This window comes from Pelodiscus sinensis, chromosome 2 (assembly GCF_052426305.1).
Source record: "Pelodiscus sinensis isolate ZL-2025 chromosome 2, ASM5242630v1, whole genome shotgun sequence".
Classification (NCBI taxonomy): domain Eukaryota; kingdom Metazoa; phylum Chordata; order Testudines; family Trionychidae; genus Pelodiscus; species Pelodiscus sinensis.
The window spans coordinates 232,067,875-232,089,472 of NC_143053.1; the positions used below are offsets into that span (position 1 = coordinate 232,067,875).

At 47.6% G+C, this 21,598-nt stretch overlaps 1 protein-coding gene and 1 long non-coding RNA gene across 15 annotated transcripts in view; one reads left to right on the forward strand and one right to left on the reverse strand.

The window, feature by feature from the left end:
• LOC106731995 (uncharacterized) overlaps positions 1 to 19,937 on the forward strand; it is a 78,960-nt gene extending 59,023 nt beyond the window's left edge. For 4 of the 5 annotated variants that reach the window (XR_001368231.3, XR_012902095.2, XR_012902093.2 and 1 more), the window contains one exon: positions 18,214 to 19,937. This is a non-coding gene — a long non-coding RNA (uncharacterized LOC106731995). Of the gene's footprint in view, positions 1 to 8,891; positions 9,098 to 18,213 lie in introns of all 5 variants that reach the window. The other variant, XR_012902091.2, reaches the window with a different exon arrangement.
• Positions 17,147 to 21,598, reverse strand: part of ARHGAP12 (Rho GTPase activating protein 12) — a 142,446-nt gene continuing 137,994 nt past the window's right edge. For all 10 annotated transcript variants that reach the window (XM_075922649.2, XM_075922650.2, XM_075922658.2 and 7 more), the window contains 2 exons: positions 20,929 to 21,031; positions 17,147 to 20,411 (listed from right to left, as the gene is read on the reverse strand). In XM_075922649.2, the coding sequence (XP_075778764.1) occupies positions 20,240 to 20,411; positions 20,929 to 21,031 (275 nt within the window). In that variant the 3' untranslated portion in view covers positions 17,147 to 20,239. The remainder of the gene's footprint in view (positions 20,412 to 20,928; positions 21,032 to 21,598) is intronic.

Here is a 21,598-nt window from a genome sequence, read left to right on the forward strand (position 1 = left end):
ACCTGCAGCAGATGTATGGGTCCCTGACTCACTGGCAAGAGAAACAGGGCAATGTGGCCTTCACTTGCTCTGCTCTCCCAGTATATTGCTCGGGGGAGGCAGCAGGACTGCCTCCCATGCTCACCCGCGGGAAGCAGAGTAATGCAGCTGGGGAAGCTGGGTCTGAATCACTCCACTTCCCCTGCTAATGCTAATAGGGGGGCAAGGACACACACCCCCCCCCCCGGCCTGTGCCCAGTCCTGCTAGTTCCCCAGGCCACATCACTCAGGGGAGGGTTTTGGGGGAAGAGGTGGGGTGGGATTGGAGCAAGGTAGGAAAAAGAGGGGTAGGCATGGGAGGGCCTGAGCCAGAGGAGGATTGTCCAGCCCTGCCCTGGGCTCAGAAGTTGGAGGTCATGTGACCAGTGGATACCCCCCCCCCATGTGCCACTTTACCAGTTACCCCTGCCAAAGTACATTTAAGTAACCAACTGGGGACTTAGATATTACTTGTTTGAAGAGATACTGATTCCATTCTCTGTTCAGTGTTTGGCAGTCTTCACTTGTGCTTACTCACTCAAGTAAATTGTATATGTACAGGGGCAAGGATTAATACATTGCCATAGAGCAGTGTTTCCCAATTGGTGCTCCGGGGAACCCTGGGGTTCCGCGGAGCAAAACTAAGGGTTCCGCGAGGAGCCGGCACTCCCCTGCCCCCTCTGAAAAAGAGAGAGAGCCGGCTAGCCAGCAGAGGCATGGGCAGCGAGTTGTGTGGGCTCGTGGTGCTCATGCTCCAGCAATATTTGGAGCTGGAGCAGGTTCCGACCACACACACTCCCCCCCCCCGCGGGCGTCCTCCCACCCCAGCGCGTCTCTCCCCAGACCCGGACCCGTCCCTGCCATGCGCAACCTTCACTGAGCTCCCCCTTGCTGGCTGCTGCTGCCCTGCGCAGCGCGCTCAAATCAGTGGGTGGGGAGACACCCGGACGTGACGTAACATCACGGCCCAGGATTTTAAACCTGCTGGGCGCTGTGTTGCACCGCATGGCTGAGTTGCGGGTTCAGAGTCCGGGGACAGAGCACAGACTCCAGCCCCGCACAGTGGAAGGCAGAAGGTACAGGAGAGGGAGGGAAAGGGCTTGTGCAGAGGGAAAAGGGAAGGGCTGGGAGAGGAAGGTGCTTGTGCGGAGGCGGAGGGGAAGGGGAAGGTACCAAAGGGACGGGTGGAGGAGAGACAATGCCAGGGGGCCAAGTGCAGACAAGAGGAAAAAGGCAGGAGGGGAGGTGTCAGTGGGAGGGGGACAGGGTGATGCTGGGAGAGAAGCGGGTAAGGGCATTGGTGGCTAGAGGAGTGAGGGGAGGTGCTGGGAGAAGGCTTGAAAGAAGGGGTGGGCATGAGGAAGGCTGGGATGGAGCAAGTCATGTGTGAGGGCACGGGCATGAGGGGAATGAGGGCAGAGGGTGGTGAGGGGTGGGCATCAGGAAAAAGGGGGTAGGAGAAGTGAGGGAAGGGGGAGGCACCAGGAGGGTGCAGGGTAAGGGAAGGTGCAGGTGCCAAGGGATTCTGGGGGTGAAGCAGAAGGGCAGACACCTGCAGGGGAGGGACCATCATCAGAGGAGAGACGCAGGGCAGGTTTGTAGAAAGAGGTGTTAGAAGAGGGGATGAGGAGGGGTAGCTCACATGATCAGAGTGGGGCTAATGGAGGAGTGGGCACAGGGAGGAGATAAGGGCTGGTGGAGGGGGGCAGGTTGCAGGAGGGCTGAGGACAGTGAGAAGAGCAGGAGTCAGGACAGCAGAGGAGGGTGAGGAGTGGGGGGACAGCAGGCACCCGGGGAGCTGATGGAGCAAGGGGAGGAGACATGGCAGCAGAGGGAAAAGGTAGAGGTTTAAAAATATTTATTAATAACTTGAGTGGCACATCCAAACAAGCCACATGAACTCAATACTGGTGCACAACACAAAATTCATTTTGCTCATGTGAGGAAACTTTTAGGCTATGTCTACACTGGTTGTTTCTTGCGCAAGAACATCTTGTGCAAGAGTTCTTGTGCAAGAACACATCCACACTGCCATGTGCGAGCTGTGCTTTTGCACAAGAGCATCTATGGCAGTGTGGACACTCTCTTGCCCAAGAAAGTGCCAATGGCCATTTTAGCCATAGGGCTTTCTTGTGCAAGAAATTCATGTTGCCTGTCTACACTGGCCTCTTCTGCAAGAATAGTTGCACAAAAGGGCTTATTCCTGAGCAGGAGCGTCGTAGTTCTTGCGCAAGAAGCCCTGATTTCATACATGAGACCGACAGTGTACTTGTGCAAGAACACACGGCCAGTGTAGACAGGCAGCAAATTTTTGCGCAAGAGCAGCCGCTTTGGTGCAAGATCGTGCCAGTGTAGACACAGCCAAAGGGAGGGAGGAAGGCAGAGGCAGGGAATCAGCACTGGCTCAGCATGTCTGCATGGTTTAGGGGAAGGTGCAGGGAAATTGAGCTCAGCTGGGTTGCAGAGTGGGGAGGTCCGGGGAGCTGGGCTGGGCTGGGCTGGGCTGTGGGGTGGGGGATGTGTGTGTGTGTAGAACTCAGAGCTCAGTTTGGCTGCAGGAGGAGGGAGGTGCCAGAAACTGGGGCTAGACTCAAGTGGAGTAAGGGGCAGGGAATCGGCACTTAGCTCAGCAGTTTTGCGGGGCTTGGAGGAAATGCAGGGAAATGGGGTTCAGCAGTCCTGTGGGGGGGGGGCATGCAGGGAATCAGTGTAGGGCTCAGCTGGGCTGAGGTGGATGGGGGAGGGCATACGGAACAGACGGGCAGCTCAGCTGGGCTGTGAGGGGCTGCAGGGAACTGGTGCTGCACTCTCTTGGATTGTGGGGGATGGTTTTGGGGGAGGTGCAGGGAACCAGCAGGGGTGGGCAGCTCAGTTGGGTTGCAGGGGATAGAGGTGCAAAAAAGCCAAGTGGGGATGGGGGCGGAAACCAGGAGCCCTGAAATGACCTCCCCTGGACCAAAAATTCCTCATCTGGCACCAGTCAGGTCCAGAGGGTGCCAGATCAGGGAGGTCCAACTCCTACCCAGATCCGCTCCTTGCACTCTTCCTCATAGCCAGACACCCTATCCCCAATCTGCTCCTGCTCCCTCCCCCTGGCTAGACACCCTATATCCAGCCTGCTTCTTCACCCTACCTACCACCCAGACCTTGCCCCCTTCTGCCCCCCACCTCCTTCCCAGATCCTGCACCCCATCCCCATCCCGCTCCTTGGCAGCCCTGCCATCCACCCTAGCACTGCCCCGGCCCTAGCACCTTGCCTCACACCCCAAGACTCAGCACCACCCTGGCCCTGGCCCCAGCACCCTGCCATCCACACTTGCACCCAGCAGCACCCTGTTCCTTGTCCCAGCACCCTGCCAGTCACCCTAGTGCCCAGCAGCACCCTCTCCCCAGCCCTAGCACCCACTAGCAGTCTGTCCCCTACCCCCACCAGCACATCTGGGACCACATTAGTGAGGCTTGGGGTTTTTTTTGAGGGTTTTTGTTTTGTTGTTTGCATCTCACTTGTGTGGCCCCAACTGACTTTTCTGTGGGTCAGTGACCTTTGACTCAAAACAGGTTCCTCACCCCTCTCATATATAAAGACAATGCTAAACCTTTTGAGTTTGACATATTTTATTTAAAAATGAAGCCTGGCCAACAAGACCCCAATTGGGACCAAACCCCCATTTCACTGCAGCATCATAACACTCCTGCACCACCTGACCCCAAATCTGAGCCTATCATACACTGGAACCCCCTGTCCTGAGCCTCTTACATCCTCAAACTCCTGCATCCCCACATCCTCAGTCTTCTGCCACAACATTCCTCCACCATCCTCACATCACAAATCTGTGTCCTGAGCCCATCATACTCACAACCTTCTTGCCCTGAGTCCCTCACGTATCCAGCCCAAACTCCTGCACCCTCACATCCACAAGCCCTGGCTTGTTCAGCACCCCAACCTTCCACCTGAGAACAAAACTCCCCAGCCTGGAGTCCCCTCCCCGAACCAACAGCCCCTTCTTCTGCAGCCAAATTCCCTCCCAGACCTTGTACTTCTCACCTCTTCCCACACCTAAATCCCTCATTCCCACCCCACACCTCACTCTCACTAGGTTGAAACAGGTATAAGGGCTGGGGATAGCAAGTGATGGAGAGGAGGGGAACAGAGCAGATGAGGCCTCACGGAAGGGAGGTGGGGGGGGTCTCGGGAAAGGAATGTGATTTTCATGAATTGGTGGGTCCCTCTCTCCTCCTGCCCTCCTCCCCCCCCCCCCTTTTTTTTGCTTATCAAATCTAGGGATTCCTTGAAATTCTGAAAAGCTGAAAAGGGTTCCTCGGCCAAATAAAATTAGGATACACTGCCATAGAGAGTGCTTGGCTAATCACAAGGAAGTCCTGTACCGATAGAATTTAATGGGGAGGCAGGTAGAAAGTTAGTTCTTCGTGGAGTAGTGTCCCCGTGGGTGCTTTACTACAGGTGTCGGGCTTGTCCGCTCACCTCATTACTACCGATCCTACCATTCCCATTCACCTTCACACTACACAGTGCAGTCAAGATCACTGAGGTCCACCAACGTCACGATATTCTTGCCACTACAGGAGCGCAAGTTCTTATTCTCCAAGGCACTCCCCTCAAACGTATCACCATCACACCTGGCACTACACCTACTACTATCGTGAACATCCACACTTGAGTAGTGCGGTATGTTCTGGATCTAGATCACTGAGATCCAGATGATCTCAGTCTCCACAACATCCGACTAATGACATCCCACCTCCTAGACAGGCTCCTCCGACACTCACAGGTGACGCACCCTCTGTTTTGAGCCAGCAGGAAAGGAATGATAATATACCCTCCCACCACGAGCAACAGCATATGGACTCCCCCACTGATCAGTCGTCCTCCTCACCAGATCATGCGGTATTCCAGGGTGACTCTTCCCCAGTGGATGACTACAAACAGTTCCAAGAGCTGTTCAAAAGGGTAGCCCAGTCCTATGAACCACATACCATGGACATGTCACAGAAATAGTTAAAAAAATTTACAACCATCCCAAAAAACCAAGTTAGCGCTTCCCTTTGACAAGGCCATCTTGGAAATTGCCAATGACATCTGGCAAACTCCAGCATTGGCGCTACTGACGAACAGATGTGCTGATAAGAAATATTTTGTCACTTCTAAGGATCATGATTTTGATCATTATACTAAACTGGTTGCTATCCTGGAATTTCTGCCTGTGGCAAAAAAGCACATTTTGAAGGCAGTAGTGCAGGAGAGCTATGCAGTAGCCTGCACAGAAGCCTGCACAGCACTTCAAATTGCCATAGATATCACCGACACTGCCTCTTGGACCACAGTGACATTAGTGGTCATGCGGTGCGCTTCCTGGCTCCACCTGGCATCAGTACTGAAAGAACTCCAACCAAAAGTAGAGGACCTACCCTTCGACCATCAATTGCTGTTCGCTCAGAACACTGAGCAGGTCTTCCATTCTGGCAAAGACTCGCGTACCACACCGAGGACGCTCGAGATGTATACACCACCATACAGATGTAAGAGATTTGGTCCATACTATAAACAGAGACCTTTCTCATATGCCGCGCCCCACTTCAGGCCATATGATCAGCTGAGGCAGAGACAGCGTACACAGAGACACCGCCAACAACCAAGCAAAGCATCCAACCAACAGCACCCTCAGCAGCAGGTTTGACGTGTCGATCGAGAGACTGTGTGCTATTCCCCTTATAGAAATAAGGCTCCACACGACGCGACCACTGTTCCATCACCGGCTGAGACCGTACTACCGCCACTGGTTCGCGATAACCACAGACTGTTGGGTCAGAGAAATCGTCACATCCGGTTTCACCATCCCATTCTCTACCCAGCCCCCTCCCTCCCCTCCTACCCTGTCCCTCTTCAGGGACCCCTCTCACAAACCTCTTTTGCACCAAGAGGTTTTAAGTATACTTACCATCGGGGCAGTGGAGATGGTGCCGAAGCAGTTCAGAGGGAAAGACTTCTATTCCCGATATTTCCTCACCCAAAAGAAGTCTGGAGGGTGGAGACCTATCCTGGATCTCCGCAGACTCAACTGCTACCTTCAAAAAACAAAAATTCAAGATGGTCATGTTAGCCTCTATCATTCCAGCTCTGAACGAAGGGGATTGATTCGCATCCCTCGATCTGGAGGACACTTATTTCCACGTAACCGTGCACCCGGATCACAGGAGGTTCCTCGGTTTCACACTGGGTGCATGACATTACCAGTATAGAGTGCTACCATTCGGCCTCTTGGCAGCACTGAGAGTGTTTTAAAAAACCTTAGCAGTCATAGCCGCCGACCTCTGAGGCCTCGGCATCACTATCTTTTCGTATTTGGACAACTGCCTGCTGAAGGCTCCTTCTGCAGATGAAGCTATGGCAGCGGTCAACACATCCAGGGTTACGTTCGAAGCCCTAGGGCTCATTCTCAATCTCCCGAAGTCTTCTCTGATGCCTTCCCAGTCTCTTGAGTTCATTGGGGCGAGGCTGGACTCTGTAGCCGCTACGGCGTATTTACCCCTGGACAGATTCCATACCATCTAAGACCTCGGGAACGCCTTACTTGCTGCCCCCAAATCACCCATATACTTACCTGCCTGAAACTGCTGGGTCACATGGTGGCCACCACTTATGTGGTACCCCACGCAAGACTCCACCTGAGGTGCCTTCAACATTGGGTACTCACCGTATACACACCGGGCAACCAGAGCACACGCAATTCTGTTGTCCCCAAACACTTGAAAGACTCCTACTGTGGTGGCTCAACCTGAAGAATATCCTATCAGGCGTCCCCTTTCACAGCCTGAAACCAGCTGCACAAATCACCACAGATGCATCCCTAATCGGTTGGGGAGCTTATATGCGTCACTATCATTTTCAGGAGCTTTGGACGCATCAGGAGTCCCTATAGCACATAAACTTTCTGGAGTTGCAAGCTGTGTTCAACGCCTGCAAACACTTCCTGCATGTAATATGAAGCATCACAGTACGAATTCTCACCAACAACATTCGCATTGTCTACTACATCAATCGGCAGAGCGGTGCCAGATCCCAGTCCCTCTGCACTGAATCCATCCACTTATGGAATTGGGCTGTCCGGCATGGAATCACACTCACTGCTGCTTACCTCCCTGGCAGGAACAATACTATTGCCGATGCCCTCAGCAGGGCCTTTCCCCTGCAATGTGAGTGGGAATTGCTCAACGAAGTAGTCTGCAACCTCTTTGAGCATTGAGGGTATCCCACCATAGACCTTTTTGCCACTCGGGTCAACAGAAAGTGCCGCCTCTATTGTTCGAGAGCAGGCATAGACACAGCTTCCCTTGGGGATGCCTTCCTTATCGACAGGAGACCTCACCACTTACTCTACGCCTTTCCCCCCATCGCCTTCACTCCACGGTTGCTGGAGAAAATAGACAGAGAGGGGGCAACAGTGATAATGGATATTACCATTCTGGCCCCGACAGATCTGGCTCTCAGCTAACACAGATGTCAGTATCACAACCATGACGACTTCCGCAGTTACACAACTTATTGTCGCAACGGCACGGGTCCCTCCTTCACGCCCACATCGACCGTTTTCACCACATGGCATGGCTCCTAGCTGGCTCCAAGGCCCAGAAATGACTTGCTCTCAGGCAGTCAAGGACGTCCTCATACACAGTAGACGCCAAACCACCCAAAAGACCTACCTTCACGATTTCAGTCGTGGTGCGAGGTAAGGGCGTCGATTTCAGTCATGGTGCGAGGTAAGGGCTGTCGATCCTCTAGTGATATCGATCCATCAGATACTAGACTATATTCTACAACTGAAGACCAGAGGACTAGTGATCTTCTCACCATCTAGTGGAGATTTCTGCCTTTCGTCCGCCCATCGAAAGTTGGTCAGTCTTCGCTCACCCGCTTACCAAAAGATTCCTAAAGGGTATCGCAAACCTGTATCCCCCTCACAAACCTCCCCCAGAACAGTGGGACCTAGGTCTGGTCCTGGACACTCTGACCCATCCTCCCTTTGAACCACTTGCAACATGTAATCTGCATACACTTACGATGAAAGTGACATTCTTGCTTGCCATCACCTCTGCACGGCGCGTGAGTGAACTGGCAATACTCTGCTGATCCCCCATAAACATTATTCACCGAGTGGGGATAACACTGCACATTCACCCTGCCTTTCTGCCAAAGGTCAACTCTCCATTTCATGTAAACGAACCTATAACCTTATCTACCTTTTACACCAAACTGCACTCCAACCTGGAGGAGATGCGCTTACATACGCTAGATGTCAGAAGAGCGCTTGCTTTTTATCTGCAAAGAACGTGCCCCTTTCGAAAGTCACAGCATCTTCTGTTGTCTATAGCGGACCTTTCTAAGGGCCAGCAACTTTCTGCACAGCGCATTTCCACCCTTATCATATCCTGCATCACTCGCTGTTATTCCTTGCGTAATAATCGTTACCTCATAGACCGAGGGCACACTCTACTAGAGGGATTGCAACCTCCACGGCTTTCCTGAAAGGTGTGCCGCTCTGAGACATATGCCGTGCAGTCACTTGGTCTTCCATCTTGACCTTCGCCGGACATTACACCCTTGCAAGCATGCTAACATCCAATGCTGCGGTGGCCCAGGGAGTCCTATCCATGGTGCAGAGACCTTGATTCCAAAGCACATCATTTACATCAGACCACTGCTTTGTATTCACCTGTAGTGGAGCACCCATGGGGACACTACTCGACGAAGAAGAGTTACTCACCTGTGCAATAACATCTGTTCAAGATTTGTGTCTCCATGGGTGCTCCATGACCCGCCCTCCTCCCTGATTCAGAACTGTTCTCTGTTTTTTCAGATAGTTCCAGCTAGGAGAAACTGTCAGGCTGGACCGCGCTCCACAGAAAGGGTGCGAACAGCACGAGGCAGCATCTGTGCATGCGTAGTCTGGTGGGGGCTACTGCTAAGGAAAACTCTCTGAGCTGGTGTGCCAGGATGTGCCCAACATCTGTAATGGAGCACCCATGGGGACACACATCTCGAAGGACAGACATTACTGCACAGGTGAGTAACTCTTGTTCAGACAACTAAGGAATGGAGCTGGTAATAGAAGCCTTCCTATGCAGTGGCATTAAAGTATTCAGATGTTCAGTAATTTGAGAGATGGCTTATATACAGGGCTTGACAAGTCTGCTCGCCCACTCGCCTGTGGCGAATAGATTTTGGCAGCTAGCGAGCTGTGACGGGGCGGAGCCACCCCGGCGTAGTGAGGATGACCCGCCCAGCACTTCAACGGCGCTGACCCCCGTGCTGCATGGGCAGCGCTGTGTTCTGACAGTGGTCTGCGCCGCTTGTTTCCATGCGGCTGCCCAGCTGAGCAGCGTGCGGGGGGAGGGCCCGAGTCCTGGGACGAGTGCCGGAAGTGGGGGCGGGGCTGCACGCGGGCGTAGGGCGGGGCCAGTGTAGGACGGGGCTCCTTAGTGTCCCCGCTCTGGGCTGCTTCCTACCTCTGCTTCTCCTTTCATGTCCTCTGCTCTCTGCTCCACTCCCCATCTCCCTCCTGCCTTCTCTGACCTCCTCCAACTCCCGTCCCCCTTCGTTCTCCCCCTTCACTCCTCCGCCCAATGCCATCTTCTAGCTCACTCCTCTGTTCTCCCCCCTCTCCCTCCGTTACTCTCTTCCCTCCTCTCTTCTGCTCCCCTTTTGAATGCAGCGCTCTCTTGTGCTGGTGCCTCTCCCCGACGTCAGGGACGCATGCGCACTCTGACCCCACCCTAAGCCCACGTGTGGCCCCGCCCCCGCTTCCAGCTCCCGGCCCAGGACTCCCGGCCCCCCTGCATGCCACTCAGCTGGGCGGCCACACAGGAGCAAGCAGCGCAGACCACTGTCAGAATGCTGCGCTCCCCGTGCAGCAAACATGCCATCCTGGTTGTCGCGTTCTCCGGGTAGCACAAGCCTGCATGGTGGGGGTCACGCAGTGGGAGTGGCGAGTCCCTTTGTCTGGCAAGTAGTGTTTTCTATAATTTGTCGAGCCCTGCTTATATGTATTAGTCTACTCAAATGATTAAATGATGTTCAAGTGTTGGCATGAAATTGCATTGCCCTCCCAAACCTCACATAAAAAATATCCAATTGTTTTGTTAACTTTTCTGTACTGCTGTCACACCATGAAATATGGGGCCCATAAGAAATCTGCTTTTACTTAATTGTCACCTGTAAAGTTGTTATATTCCTATGCATTCAGTCATTTAAAAATCTATAGTACTACTTGGCTCAGATACATTATTAGAAAGCAGCCATCAGTGTTGTAGTATTGTGTGTTATGCTCCCTGCAGGCAAAGCAGCATTCTTTGCAGTGGAGAGCACATTCCAGTCCACATTCTCAGTGATGAGACTGTACAAATAAGGAAGCAAACAGTCCCGACTTGTACTGACTTTCAATGCAGTAGAAATAACAGGTGGATTGATAGTGAAGTCCATCCTTACCAAAGAGGGAAAAGGACAGACTAGCCCTGAAAGAAGTGTTATTTTTAAAATGTCAAAGAAGGAATTCTGAGCCCAGTAACTAATGGGAATAAACTATCTCTGGGCAACAATAGTTCAGTTAAGCTATAAGAAACTGCAATCTTGTGCTTTTTAGACAAACATATAGGTCGGGAAAGGAGGCTACATGCCCAAGAGTGAAGAATACTTATAGCTCATAAACCAAGGGAGAGAGGGCTCTCTGTTCCCAGCAGAAAGGCTGGAGGAAACAGACTCATTTTTTTGTGAACAAAAATGACAGGATGTTTGTGCAAAGATGAGGACCAGTCCCAAACCAGAATATCAAGGAAACCAAAATCCCAAGAATTTAGGTCACAAACTTGTTAGGGTAGGGACTGTCTCTTTGGTCTGTGCTTATACAGTGCCTAAGAACATGGGAGTCCTGCTCCATGGCTGAGATTCAGAAATGCTACACTAACTCAAATAGTCACGCAGCAGAACACACTCCATGATTTGCCTGAAGACTACAGCTCAGGCATTATAAATGAGCTCACTTTTCCTACGCTACGATAAGCCTTATAGAGAGAGACTAGTCTAAGTATTTTTGCTAAGGCTAATAAAGAGCATAGGCAAATCAACATGACAAGTAATTCACCATTAAGAGTTTGATTTCATCAGCCTGGACACAATGCATTATAAACTAGGAAATTATATGAGGCAAGAGCCGATAGCATCAGTATTTAACATTTATTTTCCATTACTTAACTGTAGACAAGCAGCACAGCACCTATTTACTGCTCTCTCTCTCTAGCTGCATCTACACTGGCGCGTTCTTGCGCGAAAACGGCTGCTCTGTGCAAAAACATGCCGCCTGTCTACACTGGCTGCACGTTCTTGCGCAAGTAAACTGACATTGTATTGTAGAAAATCGGGGCTTCTTGTGCAAGAACTCTGATGTTCCCTCTCAGGAAGAAGCCCTCTTGCACAAGAGCTCTTCCAGAAGAGGCCAGTGTAGACAGGCAACGTGAATTTCTTGCGCAAGAAGCCCCTATAGTTAAAATGGCCATCAGAGCTTTCTTGCACAAGAGAGCGTTTACAGTACCATGGATGCTCTTGTGTAAAAGCATATGCCAGTGTAGATGTACGCTTGTGGAAGTCTTTTTGCGCAATAACTCTTCCACAAAAGAGTTCTTGCGCAAGAAGCTTCCAGTGTAGACCTAGCCAGATCTGTGTATATATAGAAAGTTTTTCCAGCGGGACAACAGTGATGTCATTATGTCACACTGCATCCTGCAGCCCCTCCCCCTTCAGCCATCTGGCCTCCTCCCTCCCTTAGCTGTGCTGAGGACCCCAGCCTCCCTGGTACCGGGGTGGGGGGGGGGAGAGGAAGTGGGTGGACAGAGGGTGTCAGCCACACAGTCTTCCTGGTCTCCGCAGAGCTTGGGGGGGAGGGGGAGCCATGCTCTTGCAAAGTCTCCCCTGCCATGGACTCGGCCAAGCCCTACCCTCTGACATCCGAGGGTGTATGGGGGGGAGCGAAGAATGGCCAGGCCTCACCCCCCTCCCATCCCTGGTGGTCAGGTGGGGGGGCAAGGGCCTGGGGTGGCTTCAGCCACTTGAGGAGGGGAAAAAGCTGAGGTGGCCTCAGACAGTCCCTGGCAGCCAGCGGGGAGAGCCATGCCCCCCATGGCTTCAGCCCATCCCTTCCTGGCGGCCAGAGAGAGTGCTGTGGCACAGTGCCTTCACCCTGGCCCCTTTTCCAGGGGGGAGAGGGCGGGAAAGTGGACAAGTGGGTGGGGTGGGACTGAGAGCTGGGGCCAGCTGAAGGGGGGGGGGGGAAGGGCTGGGTAGGAGGAGCATGGGGCCTAAAAGGCCCAGAGAAGGCCCTCCCACTCACCCAGCAGATGGCAAGAGCTAGGCCAGCCATGGCCTCGGACCAGCCCAACACCCCAGCTATTGTGGGGAAGAGAGCCAGGGCTGGCTTGGCATTGAGGAGTTGCAGCAGCCAGGGGGCAGGGGCAGGGGCAGATGTGGTGAGCATAGTGAGCAAGGGACACCACCCCCTAGTTGTTTTAAAGATTAAAATACTTTAAAAAATTACAGTCTAAGTGGTATCTTTTTTTCCCCTCATCAGTCCAGGCACCATATCCAGCTGTGTGTAACTGTGCCCAGATACATGTACAGGGCCCAGCATGGTGCTACTGTCCTAGCTCTTCAGGGCCAAGGAACATGTTGTGTGTCTACAGCACATAAGCACAGTGGGGCCTGGATTGCGGCCTATTGGTGTTACAACAATATGCGATAGTGAGGGGGATAAAGCTTTATAAAAATAATCAAGATTACTGAGGATGGTTTACATAGATATCATACAGCAAAATGGGGAGTGGGTACAGCCAGGTGGACTGCCACTTTAAACCCAGGTAGGGGTATAAGCTCATTGTGGTAGTGGAGACTTGCATGTGTATTGTGTTTAAACTTCAAGTGAAAAGCCTTTAGTGTGAGTGGCCCCCTTCAGATGGAGAAGTTCTAGACTGGGATGGAGGATTTGGCCTGTGTCCTGCAAGAGGAGGTGGGTGGCCAGACTACCATGTACCTGAGGAATGGGTATCAAATCAGTTGCAGTTATGAGAATGACTGTGGCTTGTTTTGTGAAGTACTTGGAACAACAGGGGAAAGGTATATGGGGGTGGGAGGACTATCCCATGGATTTTTATAAAAGGCCTAGATTCAAGCTTGACTGTTGCTGCAAAGTCAAGTCCCCTTCTCCTAAGATCTACTTAAATAATTTCAAAAAACTTATGTTGGTGTGTGTTCACATACAGTGCTGTACCCATGCAGCTGGGTTATGGTAGCACTTTAGTGAAGATACTACTACCCTAACTAGAGCACTTCCCTATTCCTGTAGTTAATCCATGTCCCCAAGAGGCAGTAGTTACATTGATGGAAGCTCTTTTGTTGACATCATATTGCTCCCAGGAAAGGAGTGAGGGGAGGGCTAGATTCAGTGTAAATAAATCAGGGTAAGCAAATATCAGCCTGCAGGCTGGATTCAGACTGCCAGGGTTAGGTCCTGGTGGGCCCATTCCACTATATTTACCTGCACACCCACAGGTACCAGCAATTGAAACTCCTGTTGGCCAGAAACAGCGATCCACAGCCAACAGAAGCCGTGATAGTTGGTACCTGGGGCTCTGTAGATAAATACAGCTGCAGCAGCCTGCCAGGGGCTAACACTGGCAAACTGCTGGCATGTTATTGTTCACCCCAAACTTGATCAGGAGTGTGGATTTCTCACACCTTTGAGTAAACCTGACAAATTATCCCAGGCCTAATCCATCTGTCCAGGCTTGGCTCCATTCACGGTTCCTTCTGGCAAGATCGCTGACCATGCCACTGACTTTTTCTCAGTGTCTAATGAGCTATACAGCCCTATGCATAATAACCTGCACAATTCCAACAGTTGATAGAGGGATGAAGAGCAGCAGAATGAGGCTCAGAAAACACGCCCTTGCTTCCATGTAATCATTCAGTTGTTTGAGGTGACAAAAAAATAGGGCAAAATAGCTACCAGTCACCATCTTGTTCGTTTAATCAGAGGTGAAAATGTTTAGTATTAAGCACCAAAGCAGTGGATAGGTTCATTTTTCAAACCAAATTATACAGTGGATTAAGAATTATCTGCAAAGTTTAGACACAAGAAAGGCAAGAGTAACAACATCGGTTATATTTTGCTTCATGACTTTCACAGAAAGACAGATTAATATTGTTACAAGAATGCAAACAACCATGCAGAAAGGAAAAGGAATGGAGCTAATCAGTTGTATCTGGAACATGTTTATAAAAGATTAATTTACTTCAATGGGCCTCAAATTTGGGGGCAGACTGTGAAAGTGGAACAGGAACTTACATCCCCAGTAAAAAGTAAGCTCAACTACTTGTCCCTAGTTAGTTTATAGCAGTGTTTCCCAATTGGTGCTCCGTGGAACCCTGAGGTACCGCAAGGAGCTGGCATTCCCCCCAACCCTCTGAAAGGGAGCATGCCAGCTAGCCAGTCTTAAAGAAGCAGCAACTTGTTTTCCCTTCCTCCCTGGTGACGCAAAGGCATAGTGAGGCAGGGACAGAGGGGAACAGTTGCTCCCAGCCGGCACACATAGGGGGTTCTGGACAGGGGTAACCCCACGTGACCCATAGCGGGGAGGGAAGCACTTCCCCTCCCCAAAGGAGCCAGCACATGCTGCCTGAACAGCTGGGGCTGTGGCACCCTGTAACTTAGTTACATGGCCTTTCTGCATGGGGGAGGGGAGAGTCAGGAGATCTGGGTCTGCACAGCTTCGACTGTGCAGGCAGCGCTCTCTGTCCTGGGACTCCCCACACCCTCCCCCCTGCAGGATGGCATCGTGGAAGTTGCTGGAGTGCAACAGCCCCTGCTGTTCAGGCAGTACTCATGCCAGCTGTTTGGGGAGGGGAAGTGCAGTCGCACACTTCCTAGAACCCATAGGTGCTGCAGGATTGCCAGGTACTGATCCCAGCTGCCCCTGTCCCCTGCTCCAACTCCCCCCCCCCCCAGTACCCTGCCCCCACCAGCACTGTCCCCAGCACCCAGTCCCTGGCCCCAGCACCCTGCCACCTACCCCAGCAACCAGCACCCTCTCCCCAGCCCCAGCACCCACTAGCACTCTGTCCCCTGCGCTCACCATCACAGTTGGGACCACATTAGTGAGGCTTGGGGTTCTGGAGTGGTTTTTTTTTGTATTGCACTTGTGAGGTCCCAACTGACTTTTGTGGGTCAGTGACTCAAAAGTTCCCTGCCCTCTCAAAGACAATGCTAAAACCTTTTGAGTTTGACATTTTATTTAAAAATGAAGTCTGGCCAACATCCCCCAATTGCCACCAAATCCCCATCTCACTGCAGCATCACCTGACCCCAAATCTGAGCCTATCATACACTGGAACCCCCTATTCTGAGTCTCTTACATCCCCAAACTCCTGCATCCCCACATCTTCAGTCTTCTGCCACAACACTCCTGCACCATCCACACATCACAAATCTGTCTCCTGAGCCCAGAATAATCACAGCCTCCTTGCCCTGAGACCCTCACATATCCAACCCAAACTCCTGCACCCTCATATCCACAAGCCTGTGACTTGCTCAGCACCCCAACCTTCCACCTGAGCACAACACTCCCCAGCCTGGAGCCCCCTCCCCAAGCCAGCATCTCCTTCTCCTGCATCCAAATTCCTTCCCAGAGCTTGCACTTCTCACTCCTTTGCACCCCCAAATCCCTCATTCCCAACCCAGAGCCCGCACCTCCTGTCTCAACCCAGTGAGTGTATAACAGCTGGGGATAGGAAGTGATGGAGAGGAGAGGAACAGAGAGGATGGGGCCCCAAAGGAGTGGGGTCTTGGGAAAGGAAATGTGATTTTCATGCATTGGTGGGTTTTATTGCAGAATAGGCTGGCAAACAGAGCAGAATTCCATGCAATCTGGCTTGCTCAGATCTCTGCTCCCTGGCCCTTCTACTGTGCTCCAGTTTCTTTCTGGTCGTCCAGTTTGGCTCTTCCATCTTCAGTACTTCAGTTGCTTTGGGCCATTTGTGTGACCTCTCAAATCTCCCTCTCAGTATCTCTCTCGTCACCTGCAGAATCCTTTGGGGGTAGTATCAACTTACCCCTAAGCCAGTGATCTCTATTTTTGGTTTCCTGATAAGCTATATATCTGTGCAAGTAGTGGAACAATCCTAAAAGAAATACCTATTCATTACCAAAACAAATCCCACCCCATCTATAAAACTAAGAGTTCATTTAAGAATTGCTGATTCATAGATATTTATACAGCTGCTAGAGGTAGATTAGCTACTTATTTTCTTTCACAAAAATCATTATAAGTGTCTATATATAATTTTCTCTGAAGCCAGTCAATTTAGGGAAATTGTAAATTCTTTAATATCTGAGCTACCATTTAATTCTCAAGGGAAAAATGGAACCAAAAGAGGCCAAGTCCCCTCCAAATGCCTTTTATGTTACTTTGTCATAGTGTTATCTTGTTTTACAAGTGTTCTGTTTACGAGAATGCCATGAAGAAAAATGTTCATTTAAGTTCCGTAATCACATAGGGTACTTTGTGAGCCAGCAGAATACAGACTCAGCAGCTGCTTGCCCACAAAACTTTGCAATTGTGAAGACTAATTAAGATTCTTCAGAGGAAGTCCCTTCTCTTTGCAGAATGCCTTATTAGACATTCTGTACCTCCTCCTTCAGAGCCAAATGTCTGACTGCCTGAAGTTTATGGCTTATGAATTACCAATAGATTCCAAAATATCATTGCTCTTTTCTGCGTCTGAATAAAGTTGTTTCCTTTAAGGGAAACAAAAAGTAGCACTCTGTAATTAACTAGCTAAAGTATAGCTATTTACTGTTTTAGACTGAACTTTTAATTGGCATAATATTTTCTAGCTCACCTTCTCTCTCCAATGCTGTTAGGATTTGAATGTCATAATGCAGAGGATGCAATAAAGGACTTTACTTATGGCTTTAATTTGATGGCTGAAGTTCAGGACAGGCTTGCTAGTTTGTAAGATTTGATTACATTCACGACTGTTTTTAAAGAAAAACCAAAGGGACATGTCAAGTCAATTTGAAAACTATTTTATTTAAACATTTATTAAAATAGTCTTTATTTGCACCCAGTTCTCTGCATTGATCGATAGTAATTATGGCAAAATTTCCTCAATACCAAGCTTGAGCAGTTCTAAATGTCACTTTTTAGTAATACTATATACAGCACTTCCATGAGCCATGCAGCTATTGACAATGGGCCAAACTTGAGTTTGCAAAACAAGTTGACAAATACATAGCCACAATGAGGATACAGGCTGTAAATCTGAAAAGTTTTGGCATACTAATAATTGTCTCCAGTTTTAATAAAAATATCAAACTTTCATAACTATTCACTTTTCTTTACACATTTTTATTCCTATTTTGGGCTCAAATAAAACTTATGAAATGTAACTATTTACCTTTATTTTTTTCAGCTGCTCAGCTTTCATCAACCTGTCCTGTGTTCCATGGTGATATTGAAATATTCAATGTAAAAATAAAATGTCAAACCAAACCATAAACCTCTTATACTTAAAGGTGTGCCAGTTTCAGGAAGCAGCTTGGCAACTGACTAATCTTAGACACAGAAGATTAATCTGTGCTACATTTGCCACATTTCTAACACTAGGGTTTGAAAAAGAAGCAAGAGATAAAATAAGTAAACTGTCATGGTTCTAATGTATAAAACTTCTAGTAGGCATGTTTGTCTTTTTCCATTAAGTAGATCAGTTTTATTTGCCTGTTGACTGCCACATTTATTGGGGCTTTGTAAGAATTTCCCTCTTCCCAAACTAACATTTAGCAAATTAAAGCTTTCATATCACTTGCTTCATGAAAAATAAAGTATATTATAAATAACATTATGTAATAAATACTAAATCCTCTGGGAATATAATGGAAAGTTATATTCCTCACTGTTATGAGGATATTCAAAAACAGGTTTTTTCTTACTTTGAATATAGCAACACTTAGACATCATCTGTACTTAAGCAATATTATTCAAAAGAAATAAATGTTTTAAAAAATTGGGATTTGAATAATTAACAACAGATTTCAAGTTCATTCATATTTTCTACTAACATATTGTGTTTCTGAACAGGTATCAAAGAAATTATACTTTTAAAGCTCAACAGGAGGTTAAAAATGCAACACTGATTTATTGATATCGTGATTCTCACCCAAGTTGTTTTGCAACAAACTGCAAGACTTCATCACTACCATACTAAAAAAGGTGAGAAAACCACAACATTAGTTTTCCCTTCTTTTATCTACAAAGACTTTTCAAGCAAGCTTTCTGCTTCTGAAATCCTCACTTTGAACATACAGAAGAGATCACAGGTCAAATTGGATAATTTCATCACTTTTTTGCCTTCCTTTTGTGGTGGTGATTTGTGCGTGGAACATATCAAACATTATGACAAAAACATTTGTGTGGAATACTTATAAATATTTTCAAATTTAAACCAATATCCACCTTCATCATACAGTCCAATTACTGTTGAGGAAAAAGAGGGATTCTTAAACATTTCTTTTAGAGGCTCATTTGTAACCACAGCACAATGATTCTGCTGCAGGAGAAATGTCATTTCAGGCAGTCATACAACTGAATATTTGAGAGTATTTGCAAATTCAGTGTCATCCAAATTTGGATTAGCAAATTCCAAACTAGCTAATGGTTTTCTTTATTCAGATTAGACATAACAAATATCAGGTACAGCAGTTAGTCTAAAAAAATACATTTAAAAAATCTTCAGTAGACCATGCTCCCTGTAACAAAAATCTTCCAAAGCCAATTTATTTTACAAATTAATCTACATTATTAATGTAAAAAGGAATAATTGAATTTAGCATTATGTCATTATTTCCAACAAACATCTAGTGGAACATATTCCCATTATTTGCAAATGTTAGTATCTGTAATACATTTCTCTAATGTATCCTGTACATATTAAATAACCTAAAAGGCTCTTCTTGTAGTGCATTAACAATTTAGCAAGCACACACGGTATTTTTCCAGTACCATTTGCATTACAAATATTTGCCTGCAAATGTAATTAACATCTAAAAGTGCACATTTAGTTTTTTGAGTAACCTGTTTTACTGAGGAAACCCAGACATACACTGGAAATGTTACACTCTCTGTATCTAATCTAGCCATGATTAGAAATGTGCAACTAGAAGGTACTCTGAAACTATACAAAAACTGAATTATGTACATAAGCCAAAGATCATTCACTTCTTAAGTCTGTATTTGCATCCAAAAATGTTCACTACCACAGGATCATTCCAAGAACTCTGTACAGTGTTAGTAAAGTTGGTATTTGAATTAGGATTGTTAACTGCAATTCACTATAGCACAAAATGTAGTCCAATACCCAGAAAAATGGATTTGTGTATTAAATAAAAATTCTAATATGTGGCAAAACAAATCCTCTGCTGGATATACTTACAATGCAAGTTCAGTGTTACAAATAATAGGGTCCTCTTCTATCAAGCAATTAGATGTTCCAGCAAGGATGCTACATATTACTTTTTTTAAAAAGTAAGCCTCAAGTGAGGGATTATTTGCATTACTGTAAACCACACTGACCACTGTTAGCACTAGCTTAAAAACAGTCACACTGCATGCAGAATCCCTGTTGACAGGATCTACACAGGTTTCAGTACATAAGCATAGGATATAATTTTATTATCACTATAAGTATCCAAGAACATTTTCAAAGCCAGTTGATAGGGTTTTCCTCAACCTTTCAAGCAGAGGAAAGGTTTTTTTAAAGGTTAAAAAAAATTCCAGATTATCCAGTCTGATCAATTTTAAGCTTTCCACCAAGAAATCCAGTGTATATGTTCATACTAGAATTGAAATTATTAAAAAAGGTAGAATACAAAATTTTTAATAATCACAATATAAGTGAAATTATAAATTCAAAATTTCATCAATTTGCATTAATAGCAATTCAATCGGCCAAATGCTCATTCCATGTCTTTCCCTCCCATCCCATTGAAAAGTGCAAAATTGAGCTGTTTCTTGGTCCACAAACACAATACATCATGTACACACAGATTTGACTTTTGATAGAAATCTGTTGACAACTCATCACTTCAGTTTTAATTCTCAGAAAATTTCAATGTCCAAAGATAGAGTTCAGTTCCAGTAGAATTAATTCTACAATCTGATTCTGGTATACAGTGTGGACCATGTTACCAGTCTCTTTCTCTGGCTTTAATAGAGTTGGTCCAAAAACTATTGCTATGCTTTGATAGGTCATTCGATTCTTTTCTCCATTTTCTACAACTCTGGGGAAAAAGAAGAAAATGTTATTTGAAAATTAAATTGATTGATGAGAGAAAATAATGTGTTACCAGAAGAGAAACAAAACCAAATTAGTAATTCCTCACAATATTTATTCCATATTTACTATCATTCACAAAAGACGGCACTACTGTAATATAACCTTCACTATTTCAAATATATTTGAAACTAGCTCTTGTCTCTATAATCTGAAGCTTCAGAAGGTAACAGCAAAACTAAAAACTACTGCCAAAAGTTGGGTTTGCTTCTCTGCACACTTATATAAACACAGACAAGTGTTTTGCTTTGATGAAGCACAGGAAACTAAAGGAAGAATGATTAGAACCATTCCCCAGGACTGTAAGAAAGATGGCCACATGTCCCAATTTCATAGGGAAAGTCTCTGTCTTATATAGGCATATGTTACTCCCCACCCCTTCTCCCAATTTCTCACACTTGCTACTTGGTAACCCTAGCTTTAAGGGAGCTCTGCAGTACATTAAGACTCCTTCTACCACTCACCTCTTGAGGTGTCTAAAAAGTATCTGCATGGTATCTTGATTTGGCTTTGGCAACTGTTTAATTAAATCTTTGACAGCATGAACACGCTGTCTTGGTTCTTGTTCTGGAAGAGACAAACCATACATTCAATATTATTATTTAAAATTTTGGTAGCATATACCAAACCAAACACTGAATGAAGTGCATAATTTTACAGTGCTCATATTAAACAACACATTGCCACCTAGTGGTCACACTGAATATTACTGATATTCGGAAGCAGGGCGAGAGAACCTTTTTTGGGTTGGGGGCTGCACACAAAAGCCAAAAACAAACAACCCTCACTGAAATGGGCTCCTAATGAGAAGGAGAAAGACAATCTCACATTCCCCTTGCACACCAGAACCTAGGGACACCCAGCCTAGTAGACTGTGTGTGCTCCAGCTCCATGGTGGGGAAGCAGGGAGGCTGGAGTGCCAGCACGGGCTCCCCAATGCAGGGGGGCCCTGAGCCTTGAGGGCTGCATCCAGGCAAGCCGGAGACCGCATCCAGCCCCTGGGCTGGAAGTTCCTCACCCCTGCTTTAAAGTCAAGACTGGAAGGTAAAATATCTTATTGCAGAGCTTGCTACCTTTCCCAGCTCCTGTACCTCTGTCAGGAGTCTGTCTCATGTACCCCCAAGTTTCATTTCA